The sequence below is a fragment of the Lepidochelys kempii genome, chromosome 12 (genome assembly GCF_965140265.1).
Source record: "Lepidochelys kempii isolate rLepKem1 chromosome 12, rLepKem1.hap2, whole genome shotgun sequence".
NCBI lineage: Eukaryota > Metazoa > Chordata > Testudines > Cheloniidae > Lepidochelys > Lepidochelys kempii.
In genome coordinates, this window is record NC_133267.1 from 13857386 (window position 1) to 13879287 (window position 21902).

The 21902-nt window shown below is 37.8% G+C and overlaps 1 protein-coding gene across 12 annotated transcripts in view; it reads right to left on the bottom strand.

Moving 5' to 3' along the window:
• Positions 1–21902, bottom strand: part of CHD9 (chromodomain helicase DNA binding protein 9) — a 188781-nt gene that overhangs the window by 152085 nt on the left and 14794 nt on the right. For 8 of the 12 annotated variants that reach the window (XR_012154463.1, XM_073307624.1, XM_073307625.1 and 5 more), the window contains exons 5-6: positions 20892–20958; positions 12682–14287 (exon numbers count right to left, since the gene is read on the bottom strand). The exons of 2 other annotated variants lie outside the window; for them this stretch is intronic. Coding sequence is in view for 8 of the 10 variants with exons in the window: in XM_073307624.1 (XP_073163725.1) it covers positions 12682–14121 (1440 nt within the window). In the remaining 2 variants the exon portion in view is untranslated. The remainder of the gene's footprint in view (positions 1–12681; positions 14288–20891; positions 20959–21902) is intronic. 2 more of the 12 variants (XM_073307620.1, XM_073307630.1) reach the window with 2 other exon arrangements.

Consider the following 21902-nt stretch of genomic DNA (forward strand, 5'->3'; position numbering starts at 1 on the left):
GCAGGTATATTTAAAATTATGAAAATGAAGTTTTGAGTCTTACATTAAGTTTTTAAGATACAAATGTTCTCAAATTCTAAGATGACTTCTTTCATTAATGGACTAAAATGCCATAAATTCATTCTCCAGTTGTCAAGCTGAACTTATTACAATGGATGTTTCACAATCTTATGAACTCCTAAAACATTAAAATAGTAATGCAGTGGGAGAATTCAACAAAATTTGCACAAACTCAGTTAAACTACTTCAAACGATGTTTCCATAATCATCAATCAATATCACTTTGTATTTTCTTCTTATTGCATTGATCTATAATAAAATATGCACAATTGAAGACTATAAAATTTATGGTTAAAGAGAATATTGCATTGTTCTTGATGCGATCAAATTACTGCACCTACAGAAAATATATCATGACCACAAAACATTCTAGATTATACCAGCTTTTACACTGCACATGACTAAGTTTTAGTGACCATGGCATGTTTTAAAAACTAATGTATACTGAAATCAGAGATACACAAGTAACATTGCTATGAACGTATTTCATTTGAAATGAGCGTTTTCAAATGATAAACCACATTAAGTTCCTCTTTTTTCCCTAATTTAAAAATCAATTTTAAAAGCTGTATCCAAACTTATACCTACTTAATGAGTTCTTCCCCTAAATTACAGGCTTTATCTAATAGCTAGTTAATAAAACACTTCATTAAAAAAAAAAATTCAGTCTGACATGGTATTTTTTCCACCCACGGTCACAAAACTATTAAAACTGGTGAAAATAATCAAACCAACTGGTAGTTTTCTCAATATTCAAAAGTTAACACACTCACCAGTATGGAAAAAGGTGTCTGAAAAAACACATGGGCATTCCATCATAAGTCATTTAAATAGCATATAAGGAGGGCACACAACAGACCTCCCTACCCAAACCTATTCCAATTCCAAAGAGAAATGGTCTTCTGAGAGCAGGATAGCAAGTGTTTCTGAACATTATTTTGCAAGTGAAACTCATAAAACAAGCTTCTCTTGGATAATACATTCTACAAAACTATAAAATAAAGAATTAAACACTGGGAATTTCAGCTACAATCTTATTAGTTTTCATATAGTATACTGTAATATCGGACAACAGAAAACCTGAAGTATTTTCATAAATTTCACTCACTATTCAACAAGGGAAGATTTTATTAAATATTTATTTTAAAAACTGTAAATGTTTAGCTTTCTGTTACAATATGTCTCGTGGTTCTTTTGCAATGCATATTAGATAACCAGTTTATTTTGAATAAAACAAAAGTCTGCCCTGTTAAAGAGAAATTAGAATCATTATTATGCATCTATGTTCAGACTGCTCATACACAGTATTTTTGTAAAAATATTTTCATAACATTTGGTTTTGCTAGTCTCATTCCAAAGTTGCAGGCAAGGCTGACAAGGAATATGTGAGGTAAAGTGCTTTGTTCTCATAATTAAAATGAGCTAAACCTTCGGTACGCCTCAAAACCTTCACTCTAATTATGTCAGTTTCAAAACACTGTATTGTAACTGATGTCTCATTCGAAGATGGGAGTATTCTTAAGAGAGACTGAACCATACAACAGTAATAAGTCTTAGCAGCAGGAAGAATTTTGTTAGACCTACTGTTCAGTTTGGCTTGGATCCTACATGCTCCTCACATACTGGACTAATCCATGAATTTCTCGCAACTCCACCTCTACTTTTCCTGGAATCCACTTCCTGTTCACCCTTCACCCAAGCATGCACACTCGAGGCCAATAGCCTGAAAGCTACTGTTAACAACTCTGGTTTCTGTTACTCATTTTCCTGGCAGGGAGCTCAGGCTCTGCTTCCTTTGCAGTACAGTATGCAGAGTAATAAGTAGGATCATATTTCACCACTGACTGCCATTCCATGAATCTCCAGGTTATAGAGGCTTTTTGCTAAGACAGAACTGATAGAAGCGACAAAACCAGCCACTATGGGCTGTCTCCCATGACCTTAAAACTAGTATGTTACTAAAAATGATCAAAATCTTAAGAAAACATCTATATTTCATCTTAGCTGATCAAACCACTACAAAGCCTAGAAACGTGCACATACAATATGGACCAGATTTATAACAACATTTACAAACAGCAAGTTTTTTTTAAAGAATGTTGCAGTAAAAGAAATGCAGAACTAAATTTGGGTACAAACATAAGCAGAGGATGAAATAATGAAGTAGCAAACATAAAAACAAAGATGAACTGTGCTGCACCAAAAATACTTTCATTTTTTAACATCATGTCACAAATGGAAATGGTAAGTAAGGTGAAGGACAATTTTGTAAAATATTTTTTCCTCATAAACACTGTTCAGCTTGTTGTCTCAAATTAGAGAGTCTATAAAAAAAAACAGTGTATCAGTAAGAAGGATCTAAAATGGCAAAATAATAGTTCGTGTACATTTAGCCATATGTCTTCTAACATTTATAATGTTTACATAGGCAGATATGTGACACTGGTTGCTTCAATTTGGAAATATAAAGTCTGACAATTAGAGAATAGATTTCTTACCCATTTTCCGTCTGCCAAACCCTCTAAATTAAATTTCCACTTAAAATTAGCATGACCATTTATATTACTTGTCTTGTTTATATACCAGGCTTACCAGATGATATCGCAGCTACGGAAAGTGTTTCATTTCTATTGCTTAAAAAAGCAGAAGTAAAGTTTCATGCTTTTGCAGCACTGGAGACCCAGCCCTGGCAACTGAATTCCTCTCTTTACCAACAGAACATGCCGCGATCAGTAGCAATGCCAGTTCCCTCGTGACTGATATGATCGTATCCTGCACTATTCTGGGCAAACCTCATGGAATTAAATTAAACCTTACTGCATTAAAGTTTAATACCTTTAGTGTCCATTGTATTGAAAACACAAATGTTTGCATACTACTGTGGGATTGTATGGAACTTCATTCGTAGGAGCACTGCCAGATGATCAAGGGAAGTGATTATTCCCCTATATTCGGCACTGATGAGGCCTTGGAGAATCCAAAGAAAGGCTATTTATCTAAAAATCCTGGCTTTAAACAGGATCAGGGCTTTTTGTTCTGATCCCCAGCAAATGGTCAGGACTTCCAGTTGACAGAGGGCCCCAATCCTTAGGGAAAGGTTGGAAGGACTGACACATGCCAGAGCCCATGTTGAAGAAAATAGGGGTGATCTTTGGTAAAATGTATTAGCAGCCATATAGATTCTTTTATTGTTTTTTCTGAAATGCTTTTTACCTTAAGAATAAATAGGCTTGCATAGGAAGTACTGTGGGGTAACTTATAACTACTGGCAATAGCACTGTGTGCCCTTGTTGAGGGGAGAAAAGTGAAGTAGACCTTCTTAGACAGACTGACTTTTCTGGAGAGTTCACAGCATCATCATGGAACTGTGCAACCTGGAAATACCCTGGTCAGGAGGGACACAAATATGAGACTTCGCCCAAGCAAGATGACAGACAGGGAGGCAGAAGCCTGAGAGGGGTGCCCTTGATAGACTATAAACCGGTGGCGTGGCGGAGGAGATTTGTGACACCTCATACACTGCAAAACTCAATTTGGAGTAACCACCTCTGTGCGCCGAGAGGGTATTTCATCCATTCTCATTTAAATGGACCCTTGGCTCTTCCAAAAAGATCAAAATGTGACAAGGTAAAAATATCCATTGATACATACTGCATAAAGTTTTGCAAACCCCAAACTATTAAATTCATGACTCGGGTCCCAAAAAATCCTGGGACTGAATTAAAAACCTATGAAAATGTTAAAAAGCAATAAATGTTGGCAGCTTTTTTATTTGCCTTTTGGTTTTTGAGCCTGTAGGGTACATTCACAATGTTTTCAAGATTTTCCTCTCAACTGAGAGAACTAGAAACTTGCTTTAAAAACAAAATCAGAGATTCTCACATAAATCACAGGACTGCAGTAGCTAGATTAAGAAAAACACCAAATATTGCAAAACTTATGATAAAACCATGAGAGTTTGCTGGCTGTGCAGCATTGCCAAAGGAGCACTTCATAAGTCCAAAAGAAACAGTTTTTAAAAAGTATTTATCCCCTGGAATAGAAGTTCGAAAACAGGCACCTGTTGATTTACACAGGTAGCTCAGAAACACATAAGCAAATGCATACATACACGTGTGTGTATATATAGATAGACAGACACACACTCATTTTATTAAGCCAGTTCCTTAGGGTTAATTGTTCTGCACATGAACACGTAAGTCTGCAATTAAAAACTTACACAAGACAGGGACTTTCTAGCTCAGGGGACTGATAGCAGCATATGGACTTTTTCACGAATAGAGTGGTGACTTGAACCTTTCTAAACAATGATTTAAAGCAGAGGCTCTCAACCTTTTTCTTTCTGAGGACGCCCCAACATGCTATAAAAACTCCACTACCCACCTGTGTCACAACTGTTTTTCTGCATATAAAAGCCAGGGCTAACATTAGTGGGTAGCAAGAAGGGCAACTGCCTGGGGCTCTATGCCAAAGGGGCTCCTGCGAAGCTACATTGCTCAGGCTTTGGCTTCAGCCCCAGGTGGTGGGGCTCAGGGCCCTGGGCTTCAGCCCCATGTAGGGGAGCTTCGGCTTTCTACCCTGGGCCCCAGCGAGTCTAATGCTGACCCTGCTTGGTGGACCCCTTGAAACCTACTCACGGCCCCTTGGTTGAGAACCACTGATTTGAAGCATTTCTCTTTGAAGCCTGTTTGATAGCCAATCTGAAAAGGCTCGGTTGCTTCAGTCCCAGTTCCTGGTGGATAGATGTACACATTAACAAAAGCCATAATCAACTACTGGCACCCTTGCTGGATTTAGCCCACACGAAGTTAGAACTAGAAGTGGTCTCTCTATAACTTACTTAAAGGAATATTGCCCTTAGGTAGCTTTTATTTGCATTATTAAAAAGGACTCAAGTCTACAAGAGTCTCAATAAGGTATCTATAGACACCATTAAATTTAAAAAAAATAAATTTTTAACATAACAAAAAGTGATTTGTGTTATTGTAGTTATTACCACAATAGCAAATTGGTAGTCTATTACAATCTGCTGACTTCCTCCAATGGATAGGTAATATAGTCCGGGGTGGCCAATCTGTGGCTCCGGAGCCACATGGGGCTCTTTAGAAGTTAATATGCGGCTCCTTGTATAGGCATCGACTCCAGGGCTGGAGCTACAGGTGACAACTTTCCTATGTGCCGGGGGTGCTCACTGCCACTGTTCCCTCTAAGCTGTGCACGTGTGCACATAGATCCTAAACCCCACGCACACAAAAATTTGTACAGAAGCCCAATTTGCACAGAAGAAATTTTTTGCACACACGGCCTGTCAAAAATTAGAGGGAACATTGCTCACTGCTCAACCCCTGGCTCTGCAACAGGCCCTGCCCCCACTCCATCCCTTCCCACCCCCTGCCCATAACCTGCTGTGCCCTCACTCCTCCCTCCACCCCACCGCAGATCCTCCTGCATGCCACAAAAGGGCAACTGCCTGGGAGGTGTCAGGAGGGCTGCCAGTTGGTGGGAGGCAGTGGGAGCGGACGAGTTGATGGAGGGAGGAGGGGAGGCGCTGCTGATGTATTACTGTGGCTCTTTGGCAATGTACATTGGTAAATTCTGGCTCCTTCTCAGGCTCAGGTTGGCCACCCCTGATATAGACAGTCAGATGGATACAGAGTAGTTTGAAAATTAGATGTACAGTAAAAGCTCTGTTATCCAGCACTCAGTTAACCAGCATTTCTGATATCTCCCAATACAAACCTTCAATCTAGTAACCGGGACTAGTATACTGCCCAGCATGTTATTCAATTGTACATTCTGGACTCTACTTTTATGCAAAAGAGGCAGAAGACAAGTAAGCAAGCTGATCTCAGGGATTTATTTAAAAAAAGCAGCTTCCAGGGAATGTGATAGGGTCATTACAAATTCAGCCCAAACTCCGACACCTGCTACATCTCCAATGATAATTGGTGTTGATAATGATGACCCTGAGGCACTGCAAGATCCTGAAGTGCCTTCTGAATCAAAGATTAAATTATGTTCAGTATAGTTTTAATGTGAAGTGTATTTTTAGTGATCTGGGCGTACACCATGCACTGCCCATAGTGATATGTAGTGTCATAAGAACCTACTGTATAGAAAACTTTATCTGTATACGCCTAAGTGCTTCAAGAAACCAACCACTCTGCAGTGCAGTACTGCTACTGGATTGGTGAGTACCTGTATACTATTTTATACTTTATTCATTTTATTGTATTCTAGTTCTTTGAAAATTGGTATTCCATTGGTAAACTATAACTCTCAGTTAACCAGAATATTCAATTAACCGGCAGCCCCCAGTCCCCAAACATGTCGGATAACAGAGCTTTTACTATAGTTGACCTTCTACCTGACTGCTTAATCAGGTCAATGAAACACCTGAAGCTAGACTAAATAAATCTGATTTTCATAAACCGTTTTATTGCACTGGGAGTTTAATATAGCACATTCCTCTACACTAAAGAATAGCCTGATGACAGCTGAACGCCATTTTTTGTTCACCAGTTTATTCACTATGGTCCAAATATTTTTCTTGATGCACAGTAAATAGGCTGTGCATTGAGGAGGGTCACAGCTGTCATTATGGCAAGATCAAATCGATCCTTCAAGACCTCATCTATAGTGGGAAAATATATTGTGCTTGAAACATGTTAAACAATGCGGTAAACACAATTTTGAATTTATGGACAAGGAAAGTCATGTTTAAAAATGCTTCAGCTGATTGTGGTTAACCATATTTTTTAAATACAACTGTCCTTCGTCCACACTGAAAGCAATTTTTTAACATCATGTTATTCAACATATTTTCTAACACTATTCTTTTTTCCAGTACAGAAAATACCGCAAGCATCATTCTTATGGCTGCAGTATCACAGGTGAACACCTTCTTCTGCAAAGCATAAGAGAGAGTAACTGAAGAATCCAGCAACCCTTACCCCTCACTTTTTCTTGGCCTGACCCACTCCCAAAATCCTCTAGTTAGACTGCATGGCACATAGGAACCTGTAACACCTAGATTAGCCACTCATATCCATCCCAACCTGTGCAAGAGAACCTCAGTGATTTTGGTGTGTTCAGTGTGAGAGGAGGTTCCTCATTTTTATAAAGTAAATTAGGTTTTGGTTTTTGGGGTTTTCTTTTTTTGTTTTTTTTTTTTTAAAAAGGAACCAGAATCTCCTATACATAAAAAGCAATTCCATGATATGATAGTGCTTCATGTCTAATTTTTTTTATACTTTGAACACGGTCAACAGAAAGGAACACATTAATGCACAAATAGAGGGCATCACTGGGAATGTGGGATCGCAGGATTAAAAGGGTATTCAGGACACAAAATTTTGCAGCAGTTTGAGTTGGAAATTCCTCGTGAAACAAAGATTACCTGTGCAAGTTCATGACTTCATGCCCTATCTTTTAATTGATTTGGGTATTTTCAGAGGCCACTGAGAGCATCTTTTCCCCCTGCCAAAGAGATTCCCTGTAACTGGAAGGCTTCAGCTCATTGAGTTCCTCTAATATGAGTAACAACAGGTTAGATACCAAGGCAGTAGGTCCCTTGTAAATACCTAACCTAGGTAAGTACTACATCAATACTTTCAAAATCCCTCTCAATCCTAGTGGTACAGAGAAGCCCCACTAGTGTCAAACCTTATAGGGTAAAATTCACACATGGTAAAGAGGGCCAGCATATGGCAATCTGAATGACTTAATCTGTACTTTAGGGATATATCACAGGCCTACTATGCACAGGCATCTGTGTACTTCCTGCATACCATGAAGAGGGTTTCTGTGTTGATCCCAGATAGGGTGGCAGACAGACTACAAGGAGGTACACTAGAGGACAAGCCAAGGAATCTGTAGTTACAGAATTTCAGTGGCCCCAAAACCCACTGCAACTGCACAAAGTGCTGCAGTGGTTATTCTAATTTAGAAGTTGTAATAGTAGCTGGGGAGAGGGTCCAGGGTCAGAACCATGTGTCTGGATGAGGGTAGGGAATGGACTTCACTTTCCAACTCTCCTCTATTGTATCCACATAAAACTTGCTTATTTCAAGCTCTACGGACCTATCAGATACGGTTCTGATTTCAAGGTAAAATGCTGTTGAACTGCTTAGTTAATACAGTCTACACGACAGTAACAAAACTCTCGGCACGAGTTAAAACACAGCTCCCTCTCTAATACCCCCGTAATGAAGAAGGATCACCATTCAGCCTTATGACTGCTCTTGTGCAGTCCCTCTTTCCAAGCAGTACAGACAGCAGTAACCAAAATAAGAGACATGGAAACCCCACAGTTTAATGTGTAGTTTTATTTTAAGCATCAAGCTAATAATCTTGAAGTAAATTAGTGTTTTATGGTGGGAGATCCCACAAAGAGTAGGTTACAAGAGAGATGGAGAAGAATTCCTTAAGTAAATATATTTTCCTCCTTCCATGTTAAATAATTAAATGCAAAAAACCTATGTTAAGATAATGCATTTAACACATCAAAGTAAGGAATTGAAAGTGTTACACAACAAACCTCATGCCCGTCAGCCACTAAGCCCCTGAGGTTAAAAACATTCCCTTGTGGGCATGTCACTGCATAATTGTCTCTTATGGAGACTTGCACCTTCTTCTGAAGTACTGGCCTTCATTGGGAAACCAAATATCTCACTAAACAGATCACAGATCTGTTCAAGTATAGCACTTTTCTATGCTCCCAAATCAAGCCATGCTAATTTGCTTGACTACTTACATTATACACACATAGTATTTTATGTGCAGACAAATTAAAATTGGCATAGGATTTTTCCACTTCCTTATTTTTCTGATTTAATTTTGTAACAGTGCTGGAATGTAGGGTTTAACATTTAATTTATTTTCTCTCTTTTTAAAGAGGAAAAAAGATTGCTTGTGGCTAATAATGTTAACAAAATTTTCAAAACATAGATGACTAAGGCTGATATGGTCAAAAGTAAATAGCGGCTAGAGAGAGGTAACTAGTGGTGCCCCCTAGGAATTTGTACTGGCACCAGTGCTGTTCCACGTATTCATAAATGATCTGGAAAAAGGGGTAAACAGCAAGATGGCAAAATTGGAAGCCGATACAAAATTACTTAAGATAGTTAAGTCCAAAGTAGACTTCAAAGAGTTACCAGGGGATCTCACGAAACTGTATGATTAGCAACAAAACAGCACATGAAAATTAATGCTGATAAATGCAAAGTAGTGGGGATTATGTTTTCCAGGCACATTGGAAAACATAATCCCCACTACTGTTACCACTCAAAGATTTTGGAGTCATTGTGGATAGTTCTATGAAAATATCCGCTCAATGGGCAACGGCAGTCAAAAAAAAAAAACTAACAGAAGGTTAGGAATCATTAGGAAAGGAATAAAAAGAAAAAAATATAATGATGCCACTATAATAAGCCCACAGCTTGAATACTGCATGCAGTTCTGGTCACCCCATCTCAAAAAAGGTACACCAGAACTGGAAGAGCTACAGAGAAGGGAAACAAAAATGACAAAAGGGATGGAACAGCTTCCATATGAGGAGAGATTAAAAAGACAGACTTTTCAGGTTGGAAAAGAGAGGGGATAGAATATAGGTCTGTAAAATCATGAACAATATGGAGAAAGTAGTGTTATTTACTCCTTCACATAACACAAGAACCAGGGGTCATCAAACGAAATTAACAGGCAACAAGTTTAAAAAGAACAAAAGCAAGTACTTTTTTACCCAACGCACAATCAACTTTTGGAACTCGTTGCCAGGGGATGTTGTGGATGCCAAAACTACAATAGGGTTCAAAAAAGAATTAGGTAAGCTCGTGGAGGATAGATCAATGACTATAAGCCAAGATGGTCAGCGATGCAACCCCATGTTCTGGGAGCCCCTAGCCTCTGACTGCCAGAAGCTGGAAGTAGACAACAGGGGATGGCTCGCTCAACGATTGCTTGTTCTGTTCATTCCCTATGAAGCACCTGGCATTGGCCACTACTGGATGACAGGACACTGGGCTAGATGGACCCATTGGTCTGACTCAATATGGCTATTCTTATGTTGACAATCAGCAAAGAATTAAAGATGGTAGTATTCTGAATGCCAATCAACATGGTTTTATGGAAAGTGAGACTCAAACTTTTTTTTTTTTTTTAAAGGAGATCACAAGTTTGGTTGATCACGGTAACTGTGTTAATGCTAACTTAGTCCTACATGACATTCTGATAACATTATGTTATGCACAAAATCAATGTGGCACATATTCAATAGATTAAGCATTTGTTAACTGAAAGATTGCAAAAAAGTAACTGTAAATGGGGAATCATCATCCAAAGTGGGTGTTTCTACTAGAGCCTTACAGGGATCTGTTCTTAGCCTTATACTAGCCAACATCTTGAATATAAAATATTATGGTAAAATCTGCAAAGATACAAAACTTGATGAAGTGGTAAATAAGGACAGGTCCGTTACACAGACTGACCTGGACTGCTTGGTAAGGTGAATTCAATTGATAGTCATACCTTTTAATATAGCCAAAAGCAAGGTCATACGTTTAAAAACCAAAGAATGTAGGCCACAGTTATAAGATGGAGGACTGTATTCTGGAAAAACAGGGATTCTTAAAAGGACTTGAAGAAAGGAGTAAGGGATTATGGTAGGTAACCAGTTGAACATAAGCTCCCAGTGCAATGCTGTAGCTAAAAGAGCAAATGTGATTCTTGAATGTATAAGTAGTGGAATATCAAGTAGGATTAAGGAAGTGTATATATGGCATCAGTGAAACCATTACTGGAATGAAAAAGGATGTTAAATGTTCAAAAAAGATGTTCAATTGGAGAAGAGAGCTACAAAAATGATTTAAGGTCTGGAAAACATGCCTTATGTGGAGAGACTAAAGCTCAATCTATAGTATATCCAAGAGAAGGTTCAGAGGTGACTTGATCACAGTCTACAAGCAGCTACAGGAGGAAGAGATTTCTGATAGTACATAGAAAGGCATAAGGAGATTAAATGGTTGCAAGGTGAACCTAGTCTAGACCAATTCAAGACCAAGAATCTAGTCCTAGACCAATTCAAACTAGAAATAAGAACACACACAAAAAACAGTGATGATAATTAACTTTTGGTGATGTGGTGATTCACCAATCACTAACACCAAATATCTTCCTAAAAGGTATGCAGCAGCTCAAAGCGAACTTCTGGGCTTGATACAGAAGTTACTGGGTGTGGTGCAGGCCTGTGTTATACAGGAGTTCAGACTAGATCATAGTGGTCCCTTCTGACCTTACAAATCTGAGTTTAAATGGCTCGGTGTCTTTCAAGTTCACACCACTGAGTTCAGTGGCGTGGGGTGAGTGTACATGTTTGGTGATGCAAGCTATAGAGTGGAGTTTTCTAAAAAGTTAGATTAACAGGACAGCATTGCACTGATTTACATGAATTCAGGTCTTGCTTATCCTGGTTTTCTGTGTTTGTTTTTCTGGAAGGGATAACTTGAGAACTAATAAATGTATAAAATCACAAGAACAAAAAAGCTAACTAAAATCGAAGATGAAGTGATTTTTACTCAGTAATTTTCATCAAACACCTATTTAACATAAGCATATACCTAACAAACAGGTGAAAATGAAGATCACTTTAAAAAAAGACTCAACACAGCCACCCACTCAATTAAGGGCTAAGAAATCTAATCCACTTTTCGTGTCCTCCACAGAGGCTATAAGCAACAAAAGGCAATAATGCAGGATTTAGCATTTCTGGTATTTAAAGTTTAGGTAAAACAATGAGTTTTTCTCCTTAGTTCTTCAGGCTTTCAATGAAGCAGCATTTTTTTTCCATTCCCCTGAAATTCAACAGGCATTATAGCTTTCAGGACAGATCCCTGTCTTTCTACTCACTCAACATAGTCAAAAAGTTACCTAGTAGGGAATATATACAACTGGTTACACTGCAGGTAGTAAAGTAAAAGCATTATACTATGAGAAAAATAGTTCCCTCAAATTCTTAAAGCTATACTTTAATCTTTTTTATTAAAATGAAAAACTTCTTAAAATGAAAAGGAGTACTTGTGACACCCTAGAGACTAACCAATTTATTTGAGCATAAGCTTTCCTGAGCTACAGCTCACTTCATCGGAATACAGACTAACACGGCTGCTACTCTGAAACACTTCTTAAAATGTATTTGTACCTAAATACACATTAGTGACAAATTCTTACTCTAACAAAAATAAGATGTAGACCGCAGCAGTCACACATAAGGTTCTTAGTTTCAGGCAAATACTGTAGTAGTATTTCTAAAACTAATTCTGTTGTAACCATTTTAGTACTTAAGGAAGCTAAATTATAGATATTATTCATCCATTTAGATAGGAGTATGAATTGTAAGTGTTCAGTGTAACAACCAATGTTTATATTTAGGGTTTGACTTTTTTAGGGATATGGGTTGTAATTTCTTTTCAAGGATAGAAGAGTTACTTATTCTTTACTAACAAATGACCAACAACAGATCAGATATTTTAGAGAGTTATCTGTGGACAAAGAATGAATACTTACCAATATGATTAAGTTCACTGGTACAATTAAGCCACACCCTCCCAAAAAAGGGCTACATACCTGCCCTTGCAAGGCTATACGATTTCTATCTTGTAGATGCCGATTAGAAATGGAAGAATGCCAGGGATGCATCTGACTTTGAGGCTCTGTCCGAGCAATATCCAATGACTGTGTTATTTGCTGTGGGGTAATATGGTGTTCTAGGTCATGCTCTAATATGTGGCTTGAAGTGTCCTGAACAAATGCTGAATCATCAAATTGGGGTAGGAGGTCTTCCTGAAGGAGGTCCTCTGGATCAAGTCCTGTAAATGGTTCAGCTTGAGACTCAACTTGATGAAGTAAGTTCTCCTCCAAAGATGAAAAACCATTGCTTTCTATAGGATCACTGAAATGGCTTATCTGAGAAGCAGAACCCGCAGAGGCTGGAAAATTAATGTTCACAGGAGAGAGTTTTGAACTACTGAAGCTGCCCTGAGAATGTGCTGAATGCAACATCTGGAAACTATTTGAATTCAAAGGTGTGTTAGGATTCAAGAGGTGCTCAGTGGTTTCTTGCTTGGTCCCTGTTTGAGATGTAAAGGCATCACTTCCAGTATAATCAGATAAAGGATGAGTTTGTTGGCTAGTAGAAAGAGCGGTAGAAGACTGTAAAAGGCTAGTAGGAGAAATGTGGTTATTAGAGTAAGAATATGGAGAAGGAAACCGCTGTGTATTATTAACAGAGCAAGGAGTCATAGTTGGAGATTGTCCATCAAAGTTTCCTTCTTGATTCCCACAAAAATGTATTGAAGCACTGGCATTTTGAGAAAACTGTTGAACAGAGAGAGGCTGCTGTGAAGTTGATGGATTAGCAATTTGAGGTGGATGAGTAACACTGACTCTGCGTGGAGCAGATACGTTAACCTCCATAAAGTTTTTTGGCTGATTCAGAGAGTCTTGCCCTGTGTTAATGTTGTTTCTGCTTTGTCGAGACTGTAGTGAGGCACACTGATGCTGCTGTTCGTTGGCCTGAAATAAGGCAAAGTCATGGTGTGCTACAAAACTTTTATTTTGCTGCATAGACTGAGAATGTCCTTGGTGAAAAGGGGACCCATTTTGATTTGGAACAGTTGTGTTAGTTTGATGACCCCACATAGGACTACCATCAGCCACATCAGGAAACATTCCATTGGATTGGTTTTGTGGATGGATTGGTGAGCAATTAAATTGAGTGTGTGGTGATAAAACACTGTCAGCTGGACTGCTGAAAGACTGATTTACTTGAAGTTTCAATGAATCATACTGATTTAACTGCTCAAATTCACTCATCTTTTGTTGAGTTTGAGTATCTTGCACATGGTTCAATGAGTCTATGTGCAAAGGCTCAAATTCTGCACCCAAGTTCAATTCATCAACTAGTGAAACAGGTCCAGGTTGTACAAAGGCATCATCCGACAAACCTTCTAACGTCTCGCTAAAAAGGTTGGCATCATCAAAAAAATCCATCATAGGATCTGTCATCTTGATACGTCCACACCGCTTCGTCTCTGAACTCCAAATGGAGTCAATTTAGCCTCTCTGCAGTGAGTAGCAACAGATTACTTCCAGTAGTCACCACCTTATCCAATGCATGTCAACATCCATTAGTACTTCTGAAGAAATGTATGCCTTAAACTGTAAAAATATCCTAGGGAAGAAAGAATAAGAGCAATGACTTTAAACTTGTTTTTCTGGAGTTTTATTTCATTTAGTTTTTATTTCCTCCTCCCCTGGGTATTAGTTTGTCAATTTTACTCTATATTTAGATAAACAATATAGTGAGCAATTAGACTCATTTTGGCTTTTTTTAAAAAAAGCAACAAAAAACAGAAAAGACTGTCAAATTCTAATAATGAATGGGCTGCTTTATTTTTGTATCTGTGTCCCACAAATAAAATATGTAACTATTCATTAATTTCCTTTCCAATTTTATATTTTATACAGTTGAAGTAATATTACATGTATTGATTCTGTATATTCTAGATCAAGTAAAATCTGAGAGGAGAGAGGAAACAGTCCAAACACTGGAGAGAGACAAATCATTGGGAAACAACTTTAGTAAGATGAAGCTCAGATAACCTATTTCTTTCCATTAAACTGAATGAGTGCTTGGTCATTTCAATGAAAATCTTAATTATTCAACATTTTTGTTGTGATTTTCAGTCTAATTAACCTGTCAATTACCATTACCCATTAATAAAATGGTTAAGTCACATACTGCTCATGGATTTTGTGCTTTCACAATGGCAACCAGGAAATATCAAGTAATGTATTTTTTCAACATTTTAATTTTTAAAAATGCAACAAACTGCAAATCAACTCTAGGTCAAATTTTTATAAGTGAACACATGCATAATTGTGTGTAAGCAATTGTGAAAACCTGTCCCTTTGCATATAAATAAGAGGTGGGTATGGTAATTATTCTTCAGCTGAACAGAACAAGTTACAGAAACATTACATTAGGTTTAGATTAATTTAATTTAAACCCACTTAACCAAGACACAGTATAATCCACAAAGGCATAACTATTAAACAACTTTTACTGTATTTGGAATCAAAATTTTCCGCTTATGAGGTCAAATCCCCACTGAAATCAACAAATACAGAGGGCAATCACCACTGGCAGGATCAAAACCATAAAAAAAAAAAAAAATCTTGCGGAGAGAGTATGTATATGCCAAAGGAAAAAGAGCAACTCATCAAGCTTTTGAACAGAATTGGCTAGAAATTTATTGGCAAAATTGAGCTATTCACAAGGTCCCTGAAATACAACATATTCATATTTCCATTCAACACAACACCCAATATGTAAGCTTGAATGAATTATGTTCTATTACTGCAATGTGTGATAGTTTGACTTCCTAGATAAGCAGAAAACTTAGTCTTCAAAAATACTGAAGAAATTACTTTAAAATATGTATTGGTCTTCTAACAGCATTCCCATCTCGTACGTAACTAACACTAATATTCAGATGGAAGAAAAAAAGTTTTAACTCTTGAAACCCACCATTGCTAAAACTTATCCAGGCTCCCCCAAATCTCTCTCCTCCAGTGATTGGTGAGGATGGAGTACTGTGTCCAGTTTTGGGCCCCACACTACAAGAAGGAGGTGGAAAAATTGGAAAGCATCCAGCGGAGGGCAACAAAAATGATTAGGGGACTGGAACACATGACTTATGAGAAGAGGCTGAGAGAACTGGGATTGTTTAGTCTGCGGAAGAGAAGAATGAGGGGGGATTTGATAGCTGCTTTCAACTGCCTGAAAGGGGATTCCAAAGAGGATGGATCTAGGCTGTTCTCAGTGGTAGCAGATGACAGAACAAGCAGTGGGGGAGGTTTAGGTTGGATATTAGGAAAAACTTTTTCACTAGGAGGGTGGTGAAGCACTAGAATGTGTTACCTAGGGAGGTGGTGGAACCTCCTTCCTTTGAGGTTTTTAAGGTCAGGCTTGACAAAGCCCTGGCTGGGATGATTTAGTTGGGGACTGGTGTTGCTTTGAGCAGGGGGTTGGACTAGATGACCTCCTGAGGTCCCTTCCAACCCTGATATTCTATGACCGACTCCCTGGATATGACCTCTGAACAGCAAGTTTTGTGATCTTCTGAAAGCTTACAGGGGCCCAACCCATATCCTGCAAAAGCCAATAGCAGTCTTTCCGTTCTTAATGAGAACTGCATCAGGTTTCATGATGAGAAAATATCTAGTATGTAAATCTAGTTAAATGCTGATGCTGACAAAGAATAAGTTGACAGCCCTTCAAATTCTGATGCCTTCAAAGCATTAGAAATGGCTCTGCAGTGGCTTGAAGAACAAGAAGAAAATGAGGCAATGCACCATTCTGCAAATTAAATTATGATTTTGAGGTGTTCAATGTTATAAACTGTTCAACCCACAATTCGTTTGTAAATTAGGGTTTGCACTGATAGATGCGTAAGGTCCATGTGAGGTACTTCACTGTTACTAGCTGGTCTACTTCTTTAGGCAACGCCAACATCAGCAAGCCCTAATCTTGCATTTCCCCACATAAATAAAAAAGATGTACAAGGAACCTGAACATCTTCAGAAAATAAGTGGAAAGGGAAATAAAGGTGGGACTATCTAAATGCCCCAGAAGACCAGAGTATATTCTCTTCATCATTCTAATCAGTTGTGCTTTGGAAGAAAAGCTAAATATACTTTCCTCTACCAGATTTCGTATCAGTTATGCTAACAGAAAAATATACCACACAATTCAGTATTTTGAAGTGAAAAATTATGAAGATTGATGTTTCTCTTGTTCATTTGTGTTAAGCAAAATGTGAATAAAGAGCATATTTTTAAAAAGCACTGCTAATAGTCAGATTTCCCACTTTGCACATTCATAGGCATACAGCATAAAACAGAAATTGTATTATCTACCTTTGACCAAGGAGGGGTGGAAGAAACTAAAGCAGAAGAACATAACCAAGTTAGATTAAGTATGACGTACAAGTACTGTAGCTGATGGTAAACAGATCTAGTTCTGAGAGGACCCATTAAATCAATGGACAGGTTTACTATATTTATTAGCTGTCTGTCCATCAAGGACTCCTGTGTTTAAAAAAGGTCAGTTTTAAATGCCTGCATAATTGAAAATATTTTAAATGAAAATATATCCCTCTGGTTTCCAACTACTATCTAGGGCAAGATACTAAATTCCCCTTCAAAGGAGGGAATGAAGAAAAAAAGTAAAGTCCATTGTTTACAAATGAATGTCATACCACACATTAGAATGAAAATACAAAATATTGTTATAAGTATTACTTGCACATACATAATTCTTGTGTACTTCCACAGATCTCAAACTGCCATCTTTCATAAATTGGATGAGTGGGCACAAATTGTCCCCCAGGTCACATACGTAGTTGACAGTTCTGATGTTCTCCACCCACATCAATATTTTGTCTACCTGAATGCTTAAACACTATGCACCCTTGAGGAAAAAACTGTGTAAGATAGAGACCAGAAAAAGCTCTGTGTGACTGAAGTTAGATAAAGCTAACCATGGTTTGTGCTAAACATATAAATAAAATCTTCCTTCCACTTTAAGAGGCACCCTCTGTGTCCTAGACACTTAGTCCTCCTGTCTTTCAGCACTGAAAAAAAAGGGGGTGGGGGGAATATAAGCAGCCAAGCTTTTTCCACTACAAACTTCTGTAAAAGTCATCAGAATTGCATAAAATTGGAAGGCCAAGCAAGACAAAAAAGGAAGAGGCGGAGAATGCCAGTTTCAGGAATTCCAACACAAGACGTAAAACCAAAATTTGAGTTCCCAATTGATAAATCATCTGGCATCTCTGCACTAAAGACAGGATAAATATTTCCAGGCAAGTTAGTTCTTGGAGAAAACCAGTAGTTTCTTATAACAAATACAGACAGCAATTAATTTAAGCGGCAAAAAGTCCTGTGGCACCTTATAGACTAACATACGTACTGGAGCATAAGCTTTTGTGGGTGAATACCCACTTAGTCAGATGCATGTGTATTCACCCACGAAAGCTTATGCTCCAATACGTATGTTAGTCTATAAGGTACACAGGACTCTGCCGCTTTTACAGATCCAGACTAACACAGCTACACCTCTGATACTTGACACCAATTAATTTAAGCAATTCTAATTTGTTTAAAGTAGTAGTTAGACATACCAGCAGTTTAAGAGAGACAGCGAAGCAAAATAAATTTCAAAGAAAGATGAAGCTCAGAAAACTGGATAGGTAGATTCTTGTTAGTTTAGTAACAATTCCTCTTTATATTACATATTATAGAAAAAGTAAAGGACATAAACCAACAAGAAAAATTGTTTAATCAGACGCTGCCCTTGTAAGACAACATGGAAGCAGCATGCATAGCACCATTGTTGTGGTCAAGAGAACACTTCTACTCGAAACCACTGTTTTTGAAAACTTATGTAAAGTACGTAAAAATGTTATCCTTTTGTCAGAAATGTATCATGTTTGATCCAGAACAAACACAAATTTCTTTGGAAAGTTGAACGATATTCTGCTTTGGAACACAACCCTTCACACGAAGACATTTTCCAAACTTGTTTTGGTGTTTGTACAAACACAACTGCTTTGCCAACCTTTTCTTGCTCTCTATCATAAACAGGTGGGTAGTGATAGAACTGCAGCACTGTGTTAGCACTACTTAGCCTTTTTTAGCTGCCTCCCTCCCTGCTAACAAGGTAGTGTGTTAGGAAACACTGCCAGCCTGTTACAGATCAGTTACAGGGAAATTGTAAAAGGAAGAAGTTTAGAAATCTAATCCTCATCTTTAGGGCTGCATGCCCAAGTTAACAAATAGAGATTCTGCAAGATCAAGCGGGACAGAAATTTCATAACCAAGTATCCCTTGTGGAAGATGTCCTTCCAGCATACTTCCATTTTAAACAAGAGTAGGGAGTCTAGACTTCAGCATGTCAAATGATTGAAATTACAGTAATAGCTTGAATAGGCAGAATGTGTAAGATACAGTTAGAATGAATTGGTACCTGCTCTTTTATCTCTAAGTTCCTTTACTTTAACTTTTTCTTCCATTTTGGCAAAACTACATTATTTCAGTGTTTTGAAAGGAAACTTAAATTCCAGATTCAAGGCAACTGGAATTCAATGAGGCTTCCAGATCAAATCTGATTTGCCACCTTTGTGCATATTCAGATGTAGTATTTTGTGACAAAGTAAAATTTTATCTGGAAGCCTCACTGAATTCCATGACTTTATAGGTTTTAATTCTTATCCATAATGGGGCATTACTGCACAAGGTTTAATGTTAATTTGAAGGAAAAAACGAATCTGATCACAAGCTTCAGATGGCAAGGTCCTTTTATAAAGGTTAAGGTTTTTTTGTATTGAACACTTAAACATTAATGAACTGCCTGTATGAAGCCACTGGTACAAGTGGTGACTAACCAAGATGAAGAATACATTCTTGTTAGAGTTTTCAGAGGTCACTGATTACCTTTTATTAGCTAATATAATGTACATTTGATAAATTCATCATTTCAGGTTTCTCTCAAATGTTTAATTTTTTAATCAAAAAGTGGTATTTTAACTCAAATTAATCTAAAATAGTTCCAGAATTTTTTTCAGTGTAAGCAATAAAATACAAATACAATGAGCAACATGTGTCCTGTTCTTATTTGATTTCTCTCATTTCTTGCAATCTCACAAGCTCAGTATTTAGAGCTTAGCTACATGGGGAAACTGAGCAGCACAGCCATTCCAGAATAATTCTGTGTGGATACTCTATTTCAAAACAAATGCAACTTTATTCCAAAATCATTACTCCACTTTGTCTAAAACGAATAACCAGGACACTATCTGCAATAACCCTTGTCTTTTCTCAACTGAAACATGCTTTGCCATCTGTCATCTTCAGTCATGACATCACATTTAAAATGTAATATGTAAATTCTTTGTGACGGGAACCACCTCCCACCTTTACTTTGTCGTCTCAATGACTGGTCAGTCAACAAAGTATCTAAACTTCAATCTACTCAGTTTTTAGTAATGCATAAGAGATCTACTTCAAATCAGAGATTAAACCCTCAGATTTTTTTTTTAAAAAAAAAGTGGCTCCTTCAAATAGGTCAAAGTGAGCAGAAAATTTTCTTAGGTGAGTGTGGCGATGCCAAACCATCAACTTCTGCACAACCTGAGCTTCCATTTAAAATCAAATGAGTGTGTTAACTCTTAGTTGTCAAGGAAAACAAAACATTACAACATTTTCCAATTAAAAACAGGGTATAAAGCAATGCAGTACTGTTCCTCTCAGCCTGCCCACAGTCCCTCTCCAGCACTTGGACATATTTTCAGTGCAGTTTAGGTTAGTTTTCACTGCTTATTTTCAGAACCATTTAAGCAGCAATAAAACTAGTAATGAGCAGGACAGTTTCAGTCTGCTGCTCATAAAGAAAGCTGTGAGCAATAAGGGGTGGCAAATATCAAAACTAAGCAGGAGGATCCAGACTGGACTGAGGCTGAGGTAAAGTAACTGTTTTTTGTGCATATACCTCATAGAGAAGATGAGGAAGGACTAACACACAGAGAGAGTGTACACTTTCTCCATTCCATCAGTCAAAGGGGTTAGTGATTAGGATTCAAATGTATCATACCCCAACTAGTCAGAAGCTATGAAAAGCTAGACACCCTAAGTGGAATATATGTATGGCTGGAAACCTGGTCGGAAACAGTAACTACCATTTTCCCAGCAGCTGTGGAAGCTTGGCTTTTTACCTGGCATTGCCCCTGGTCAGTCTTTGGTTGGTATGTGTAGTCCTCTGATTTGAGTGTCTTGTAAATTCTGTAAGAAAGTGTGTGAGAAAGGATGGGATTAAGGATTAATGGAATGAATCAGCAAAGAAACAGACATAAAAGCTAGAGAGGTTGTTGGGGGAAGGCGTGGTGGCAGGAGATAGGAGAATGAAAAGGAAAGCACAGTGGTGAAGTTATAGAACAAAATATGGGGAAAGAAAAAAAAAGAGGAAAGATCATGGGGGGAAGGCCGTGCATGGAGAAAAAAGACAAATGAAAAAGGAGTGAAACCGAGAAGGAAAAGAGTGTAAAAAGGCAAGAAACAGCAAGTTATGTTTTTAAACATTTATTAAATGGAAAGTTGATGGACAGCATCACAATTAAATAAAGAACACCATAAAGACTACGGAACAGTTAGATTGCTTTAATTGCAGAGGCAGTGGGTTTTAGGGACACGGGAGCTATTATTCTTCCTGATTAGTAGGCTCAGTCCTTCAGCTAGAAGATGTCAAGTAAACATTCAGCTCAATCGCTAAACACAATATCATCACTTTTGCCTATTGTAAAAAAAATTCCTGCTCCACACTGAGATGGCAGATTGTTGAAAAGTACAACCACTCCCTGCAGAAGTGATAAAACCTCAGTCATCAGTGACTGCTTTCATGTGGAAATTTGAGACATCATCATCCACTTTAAGGTTAGTGTCCATTCAGAAGGCCGAAGAGGTTTAAAAAAAAGAAAGCTCAGTTACCGACATGAGGCAACAAAATTCAAAATTCTTGTAAAAGATGGGAGTTCGTTCATTTCTCTAAGACTATAAAAGATCAAATGAAGGAAAAGTTTATATATTGTACACAAAATACACATGCACCATTAGTGTTCTAGCAGGGAGGGAATTTCTTGACCCATTCTATTCTAATTGCAAAGAAATTTGACCCTGATCCATTCAATTCTTGAAAGTTTTTACAAAAAATGATTCTAGCTCTAAACTCA